The 9,136-nt window shown below is 33.4% G+C and overlaps 1 protein-coding gene, 1 long non-coding RNA gene and 1 other non-coding gene across 3 annotated transcripts; 2 read left to right on the top strand and 1 right to left on the bottom strand.

The window, feature by feature from the left end:
• Positions 1-3,024: 3,024 nt before the first annotated feature.
• LOC112513294 (F-box/LRR-repeat protein 4) lies at positions 3,025-4,574 on the top strand. Its single transcript, XM_025119513.1, has one exon. The coding sequence runs from the start codon at positions 3,025-3,027 to the stop codon at positions 4,441-4,443; it is 1,419 nt and encodes a 472-aa protein (XP_024975281.1). The 3' UTR covers positions 4,444-4,574.
• A 910-nt stretch (positions 4,575-5,484) lies between these two features.
• On the bottom strand, positions 5,485-5,556 carry TRNAQ-CUG. Its single transcript has one exon. It is a non-coding gene; the product is annotated as a tRNA-Gln (tRNA).
• A 1,358-nt stretch (positions 5,557-6,914) lies between these two features.
• Positions 6,915-8,481, top strand: LOC112513770. The gene is made up of 3 exons (XR_003069300.1): positions 6,915-6,998; positions 7,960-8,049; positions 8,266-8,481. It is a non-coding gene; the product is annotated as an uncharacterized LOC112513770 (long non-coding RNA).
• The last annotated feature ends 655 nt before the right edge of the window (positions 8,482-9,136 follow it).

The following is a 9,136-nucleotide window of genomic DNA, read 5'->3' as shown; positions in this document are numbered from 1 at the left end:
GATGTATTTGGACAAAAAAGTTGATTACCCACAACCCTGATCGGTCTAACTGAACCCGTCTTAAAGGATACTCATGTGAGCAGATATTTTTTGGTTCACTCAGCGACTAAGGTCGCATTTGTTTTTTAAGATGTGCTGAAGTCTGAAGTCTGAATTCACTTCCGATCTTTAAGAGGTTGTGCTGAAGTCTGAAATCTGAATCAGTCAGACTGTTTGTTTTTTGCGTCTGAAATCTGAAGTTTGAAGATGAGAGATCGAGAGTTGATATGGATTGACAGTTGACAAAGTTGAGAGATGAGAGATCGAGACAGAAGAGTTGATCTAGAGAAATCGAGAACAAAGAGATCAGAGTAGGTAGGCGACGATTTGAAATAAGAGGTAATAAGAGGTTTCACAACCACTTAAATTTTCAGACCTAATAAGAGCTTTTAAGCTCTTAATTGGAAAAAAAAAAAAAAAAAAACAAAACACTGAATCCTCTTATGTCTGACCGATTCAGACTTAAAAGAACATCAAAAGCTTTTTTATTAAAATCAAACAGCCCCTAAAAATAGCAAGGAGCACCAGAACAGACTCGAAACTTGTATTGTATTCAGGTAAAATGGACTATTTTTTTACCAACGCAGGATATATTGCTATTCTTCTTCGCTCTCAAAATAAAGTTAAAATACTCAATTTTTAAAATTCACAAGAATGGTCCCTATATTATTTTCTAACTTTCACTTTTTGTCCCTAATCAAAATTAATTTCATTTCTCACCCATATGATATATTTTTATGTTTCTAATAGGGTGATCTCTTTGACTTAAGAGTAACCTCATTAGAACTACATCCAACATAACATTTTGTTTTTTCCTTCGTCCTATTTATATTCATTTATTATTTCACTTAGAGATTGTTAAAAATGGGATCCAGGTCGGACCGGTCTCAGTCCCGACAAAATATCCTAGACCAATCTTAGACCCGGTTACTGGTTTCAGTCCCATCAGACCGATCCCGATAAGGGTGCTTAAAAACCCGACTGATCCGATGAATTCAACTCAATCCAGCATGAAATAACTCAACTCAAAGCAACCCGATGTCTAATTGAGTTGTAAAGTTTTCAAACCGTAGATATTGAGTTGAAATTGGTTACTATTCTAACCCAACCATATGAACCTGATATCTTTGTATTTCTTGGATTTAATATGATTATTGAGTCTCTATCAATATATATGTTAGACAATTAAACTATTACGTACCCTCTTTATATACACATATTTTCAATATATTCTTCATTTTTATATAACTCATTCGTATATATGTTCAACAACTGTGAACATATATATGTAAATTGAGAAAATGAATTAAATGTGAAATACATAAAATTTAAAAAGTATGAATAAGTTGTATCAAATGATTGGTGATGAAAAATAAATTATGAATGCAGAAATAACATATTCAAGGTTAGAAAAATATTTTAATATACCAAAATATCAACTCGACCAATCTGTACAGTTTGAATTGGGTTGGGTTAAGATTTTTCAAACCGCAAGCATTGAGTTGAGTTGTTCAAATGTATTCAACTCGATTAACTCAACCCATGAGCACCCCTAGATTCCAAGTCCGAACTAAACGTTTTAATGTTTTTAACACAAAAATGTTATACAGATTTTCTCACCTTTTTTCATTATTTTAAAGAACACAGTTGTTAAAGATGTTCTAATTTATGACTTCGAAAGGCACAATATTCATTTGAAATTTACAATTTGAATTAAAAAGGGAAGAAAACATATAACAGGGGGCGAAGGTGAAGAATGAATATAAATGAAGGATCGTCTTGTAAATATTCTTTACTTTATTTAAAATTCAAGTTGATCGCCTTAAACGTCGCGCGTGTCGTAAATGACACTTGTAAGTCGCGTAGGTGAGTAGTCCTTCGGACACCAATGTAGAAAGTAGGTGGGTGGCACAGGACATCATGCCCTTCAATTTCTTGATTTCATCCCCGTGGTTTGGTGAAAGTAACGGAATTGGTCCTTTAACTTCATTTATTGCTAATTAAGATTAAATACTTCATATTTGCATTTTGTTTTGAAACTGCTCTCTCACCCGAATGGCCATCCACCATCTCCGTTAACTATAAGGACATTTCAGTCTTTTTGTTATTTCCACTCTAATGGGTTTTTCCGTCACTTGGTTTTCTTTGGTTTTGGTTTCTCTGGGTTTTGTTGTAAATTTCGTATTTTTAACTTACGGATGGTCGTGACTTGTTCTTTGGGTGTGTAGCCCCTTTGTTTGCTTTTCTTTTGGTTATATTTGATTATATTTCTTTTCCTTGTAGAATTCCCTTCCTTGCCTTATTTGCGGTCTGTTTCTTTTGTTAACAAATTATCTTGTCGTTCAAAAAGAACTGAAACCATTTAAGATGGAAGAGTTTGCAACTCCATCAAGATTTCTCTGTAAAATTGAAACAGACGACCCCTGAAACCATTTCAGACAATGACCTTTGTTGCTCTTAACCAAGAAACCTTGGATTATGTTGTGAAACCAATACCCATATCCTGGTTTCGCCATTCGTCCATTTCAATTTCAAATATAACTTTTCTCCCCATCTTACCCCTACAGATTAAGACCCAGTTCATCCCAACACAATATATGGTTTTTCATGACGTGGTGTTCTCACCCATCTCGATTTCAAATCTTTTGGGTTTTTAGTTTAAGGTTGATTTTGAGTTCTTAATTTACATTTGATTTGTTTTTAGAGTTTTTGTTAGTGGTCTCACGTAGAAGATTAAATTCATAATGGAATATCAGATAATTAAAAAAAATGGCTAAATGACAACTTTATCCTCATAATTAATTTAGATAGTTTACATACTCTTGAAAAACGAATTCCAAAACTTATTATTTAAAAGATAACTTTTGAGGACCAAATTTGTAATTTTTAACAAATCACAGGGATGAAATTCGTATATTACTTATTCCTATTTAGTATAAATTTAGTCAATTATTGTGTTATTTTTCTCGATAAATTCATGATAAAATGGAAATAATCCTCTGCGACGAGCTCCTCCAAGAAATTTTCCACCGCATCCCTCCTCCGTCGTCCTCCGCCGTCTCCCTCGTCTCGAAACGCTGGCTCCGTCTTTTCCGATCATCTCTCTCCGCCCTCTCCCTCCGCCTCTCCCCCAACCATGCTTCTTTCTCCACCCTCTCCTCCTTCCTTTCTCATCACACCTACCTCTCTTCCCTTTCCCTTTCCTCCTCCTCCTCGGCCCCCGCCGCCGCCGCCGCCGCCGCCACATCCTTCTCCGACAGCCTCCTCATCTCCATCTCCGCCACCTGTCCTAACATCACGCGCCTCCACCTCGCCACTGGCCCCGTCTCTTTGTTACCTTTGCTTTCTCTCTCCACCGCATGCCCTCACCTCTCATCGCTTTCTCTTATCCTCTCCAGAAATCGTCTCTCCTTTCATTTCCTATCGTCTTTTCGAGCTCTGAAATCACTAACCGTAGTTCTCGTCGGAAACGTCTCGCCGGAATCTTCACCCGATCACTATCCATCTTCAGCTGAATTGCAGTTACAATCCCTCTGTTTATCGGGAATTCGCGCCGGTGATTACCAGCTCAACTGGTTATGGAGGAATTGCAGTTACAAAACACTAACGAAGCTCGTTTTCGAGAACTGTGATGGCGTTGGCGATAATTATTCATTTTCCTGCTTCATGAAAGAATTGAAGAACCTTCACGAACTCGAATTGAAGACTTGTAGATCAATCGTTAGCTTGATTCTGATCAAATTAGCCGAGAATCATTGTAATTATCTGGAATCGTTGTTAATTTACGATGGCGGTAGCAAAGACGGTTTGCTTCATTTCATCCGCGAAACCCGATGTAATCTCCAAAAACTCGACCTCCGTTTACCTCTCGATTTAGACGACAATCACTTGTTCGAAATCGGTGCAAAATTCAACCGATTACGAGTTCTACGATTGCAAAGCTGTTCAATGGTTACCGGTGAAGGATTCAAATCGCTAGGGTTAGCTTTGAGTGAAAACCTCGAAGAATTATCTCTCACAAACTGCGATGTGATCAACAGACACAATGGATTCCTGGTTGAATTAGCTCAGAATTTAAAAAACGTCAAAATACTGGATTTGTCCTATAATCATATGTTGCTTGATAAAGAATTTGCATCGATGATCAGTTCATATTGTGATCTTCGAAAATTGAAACTAAGAGGTTGCAGTAAACTAACCAATTCATCGCTGATTTCGTTGTGCAAGAACTGTAAGCATTTGGAAAGCATCGATCTGCTTTACTGCCATGGATTTCAGATTGAAGGTGTTGAATTCCTGATCCTGAATTCTCCAGAATTAAGAAAGTTGCAGGTTGAAGATCGTAAGTTATCTGAAGTTGCTAGAAGATGGATGACGAATAAGTTCATCGAAATCCAACCCTAATTGAACAACAGGTACTCTTAACAATTGGATTGGAATTCCTAAATGTATATATGATTTATTGGGTGTGTTTTTATACGAATCTTTGGGTTGTATTCATGAATAAGAATGGATATTTGTGTTTTTGTAAAGGTTCTTTGTCTGTTGATTAATGATTAAGTGGTCAGAATGATTAAGAGACTTTCATGATATAGTGTAAAACATAATATAATTGTTTATAATGAAATCATGGCGTTTAATGGTTAAGAGAGGCTCATGATACAAAATCATTCAGATGGTTTTAGAACCATTAAGAGACAGATTTTTTGTTGTCAAACAAGATTCTCAATTAATGGAAGGGAGTCAGAAGAGTATCAAACGAGTACTGTGTCAAAATAAGAGAATGCAACAACAGTCAAATCAAATGTGATTTTACATTGAAATTACATGTGATTACCGAACATTGTCAACGTAAGTTTGTGTGATGACTTGGTCTGCAACAAGGTCGCATGGAATCCCATGGTTTTTTTTTTTCGTAACCATGAGTTTGCGAATCATATGATTTTACACTGGAATTAGATGTGATTACCGAATATTGTCGACGTAAGTTTGTGTGACGACTTAGTCTCCAACAAGGTCGCATGTAATCCCATGGTTCTTTTTTCGTAACCATGAGTTTGCGGATCAGTACATGTACACCAACCTTAGTGGTTTATTTGGTCAACTATATATAATTGTTTGGTGGTGGCTTAATAATATAAAAAGTGATTTATTTAGTTTATTGATAAGCTATTTAGAGTACTTACGAAGAGTTATTTAACATTTTTTCTATTATAATTCTGATTGATATTAGTTATTAATTATTATTATTAATTATAAGTAAATATTAACTATTAATTATAAACTAATTTTTGAGAAATATAATTATTCATCAATTAATTTACTAAACATAGATATTAAAATATTAATGTGAATGTTTAAGTTGGAACAGAAAAGAAAAGTAAGTTTTATTTATTAAAAATATTAAATATAAATATAAAGAAAAAAGGAAAGGGATAAAAAAGGAGGTCCTACCGAGATTTGAACTCGGGTTACTGGATTCAGAGTCCAATGTCCTAACCACTAGACCATAGGACCTTTTTGTTTTCCTTTTACTCACTACCACATAAATACTTACACACCATTTTTTTTTAAATTTATATATATATGTGTGCGTGTGTATATATTAGTTGTGTATCCGCGTAATGCGGATGGAACCATGAATTTTAACGATTTTGAAGTTCCACTGGTTTTATAAGATAAGATTTAACGATGATATAGGTTACACTTGGTCTTTACATATTAATACAATTTAAATAAATAAGAGTTATGGTCCCAATTACAGACTATCGATGGAAAAAATTGTATGTCAGTTTAAAATCCAACATATTTAAACGACTCCACAAATGTGTTCGATTTACACCAAGAGCAAAGAATCAATAAACTTGAGTTTTAAGATAAACACTCAAAACCAATAAAGAAAACTACAAATTTGATAGATCATAAGCCATGAAAAGACCCAAAAAATGGGTTTTAGAATGAAATTTCAACTGTTTACCCTCTTTCTTGTCTAGAAACTCAGATTAAGGTTGAATTAATACATGTATATATTTCAAAAAAACTCAAGAACATATTAATTCGGAATATATTATACAGTGCAATTTGGACAGCCTAACCCCAAAATATATAGTAAATATATACATAAATAACTATAAAAGTATAAATCGTAAATAATAAAAATATTTTTTCACAGTATATATAATATATAATAATATAATTAAATAAAAAAACTATTCAATATTGGACTCATATCGATTGTATTGACAAAACGATTATAATGGTGTAACTTACTAAAATAAAAATGTATTTTTTAAACATATTTTAATTGATATACGATTATGTATGTTAATTTGATAAATGTTTAAAATGAAACATTTAAAAGTAAATGACATAAAATAGATTAATTAACTAATTATAAGGGTATAAAGTGTAAATTTAAAATTATAATTTAGGGTTCAGGGATTAAAGTGAAAAAGTGAGGTATCTTGGTCATTTAATATTTTAAGACTTTTGTTAAATTTGATTTATAAGATACTAGTTGTATACCCACGCAATGCGGCGAGAGTCACAAATGTAAATGATTTGAATAAATAAGAGTTATGGTTTCAATGGTCTTGAGCGCCGATAAATCATATGATAGTTAAAAATCCAATATATTTACACCAACCTAACCAAACCAAACCTAATTACTAATGAATAAAAAAAAACCATTTTACATAATATTTGTATTTGTATCTTGATGTACGGATTAAAGTGTTTTTTTGTTGTTTTCTTTATGTAATGCAGGTGATTTCGACATATGGGAGTTGCTATCACTCTGCTGAAAATGTGCATTCAGGGCAATTTGCTTTTCAGGCTGTCGAAGTTGGAGGGTATATGGCTTGCTTTTTTGCCATCTTCACCAACCATCGGTTACGATCCCTGTGGAATTTGATTGAAGATCTGGTGTAGTTATCAAAGCCAAGAAAGGTTCAATAGATGTAAGTCTATTCATCCATCTTTCTTATCATACAATCCAGGTATCTTTTTCATGTTATCTGCAAAATCCATTTTAATAATTTAATAAAAGACAAGTTTAATATATAGGGAGGCTCCCAAAGTTTGCTATAAGTTTTAAATACCAACAATTAAAACGTCAAAGGGGGCCACCCAACCTTCAAATAGATGTCATTTATGCCAAAATGACCAAAAATGTCGTGGATTAAAATTGGTTTGGTGGTTAAACATAAACATGTAAACTTTGGTGATTAAAAGTTTAAAATAAAAGAATCTGAAACAAAAAACTTTCCCAGGAATGGGAATTACTCTATCTCAAAAGAAAGGGTTGCAAAAAACTACAGGAGGGAGGGGAAGGTGCTGCACAGGGGGAGCGATTGGTGTTGTCAGAAGACTTTTGCTTTGTTTAACTTTTGATTACTTGTAGCTTTATTTTCATCTTCATCTGATAAGGTTACTTAGTCTATTGCTCGGTTATAATCACCATTTGTTGATTTCCATATAATACTATTATGTACCTGTTATTTGAATTATATGTGTAAGATGCAGCTCTTAAATCGTCTGAGTTTTCCAAATTATATGATGAGAGTAAGGGTTCAGTGTCTGGACTATATATTTGGTTTTCCAAATTCCAATTCAAAAAGTTTATAGGAATATATTGGGGTCTTCTTTACGTTTATTTGTTATGATATTTGGATTTTTTTTATTAGTAGGTCGTAATTGTCGGTAATTCCTGATTCTGTATGTTTCATGATAGCGAGGATATATAAGTTTGTCAAATTTCTGTATGTTTCATGATAGCCATGATATAAGTTTGTCAATGTAATCTTCAAAATCTTTTTATTAGAAATTTATCCATGTGTTAGGTGTGTATGTGGCACAAATTTAAAAATCTTTTTGTCAATGTAATCTTCAAATTTCTGTACGTTGATTCATTTTGTGTAGGTCTCTCAGTGTTTAAACTGTGATAGATGATTGTGGAGGATTCTAATTAACAATGAATTATGGACTGTATACACAACCATCTATATTGTGGTAGGTGTGGAATGCAATGTTTGGCATTGAATAGGTGCAGCAGGGTGGATTTGTTACTGTTTGACACTATATTGTGGCTTTTTGGAGAATGGTCTTTTAAACAGATTGTCCAGCCACCAACTACCCTATGCTGCTATAATTGGACCTTTTTAGTGCTTGGGAAAATAATGTTTTGTGTTCATGATTTTCTGATTTGCTGTTGTATCCAAATCGTAGCATGTCTGGATATGGTTTCATCCAAAGCTGCTGGAGAGCTTCGATACCCATCTTACCCAAAGAAAAACGAAGGATGGAAATTTCCATGAATTGGAGCCTTCAAGTGTTGTAACCACCTTTTTGATCATATTCGTTGGATTAATCTATCCAAAGGTTGAAATTTGTTTTAAGGTTTTCCACAGTTTTTTTTGTGGTTTCATTTGAACCTCCCTGTATTGTTCTATTTCTCATAATCAATTTTCTTCTTTTATAGGTGTCATCTTTTTGGTTAATCGGATTTCTTCAAAGAGAGGGGCGATTTGTTGGGTGTCTGCTGAAGATAAAGGATCCTTGTATAAATTTTAAGGGTGTTTTTGTTTTATTTTTAATAGATTAAACTTGAAAAGAATGCTTTTATGTAGTCAAGGGAACCTTTTCTTAGATGGAGTTGATCTAATTCATTTGTTTATTGTACATTACATTTSATAATCAATTTAATTAAACTAAATTTGWACATTTGATTAATGTTGGTAGATGATTAAATTTGTTTGGTTTTGTCCAATATTTGGGTCAATTATTTAATCATTTTTACCATATTCGTACATCAAGATACAAATACAAATATTATGTAAATTGATTTTTTTTTATTCATTAGTAATTAGGTTTGGTTAGGTTAGGTTGGTGTAAATATATTGGATTTTTAACTATCATATAATTTTACGGCGCTCGAGACCATTGAAACCATAACTCTTATTTATTCAAATCATTTACATTTGTGACTCCCGCCGCATTGCGCGGGTATACAACTAGTAATAATAAAAAAAATCGGTTCAATATGAGAGGGTGAGTGTATGTGAGGAGAGGAGAGGAGAGGAGGGGGTGAAAAAGTGAG

This window comes from Cynara cardunculus, assembly GCF_001531365.2.
Source record: "Cynara cardunculus var. scolymus isolate 2C chromosome LG 5, CcrdV1, whole genome shotgun sequence".
NCBI lineage: Eukaryota > Viridiplantae > Streptophyta > Magnoliopsida > Asterales > Asteraceae > Cynara > Cynara cardunculus.
This window is presented reverse-complemented; position numbering and strand designations above follow the sequence as displayed.

Excerpts from the sequence above, each read along its gene's own strand:
- LOC112513294 (XM_025119513.1), top strand. The coding sequence starts at position 3,025 with ATGGAAATAATCCTCTGCGACGAGCTCCTCCAAGAAATTTTCCACCGC.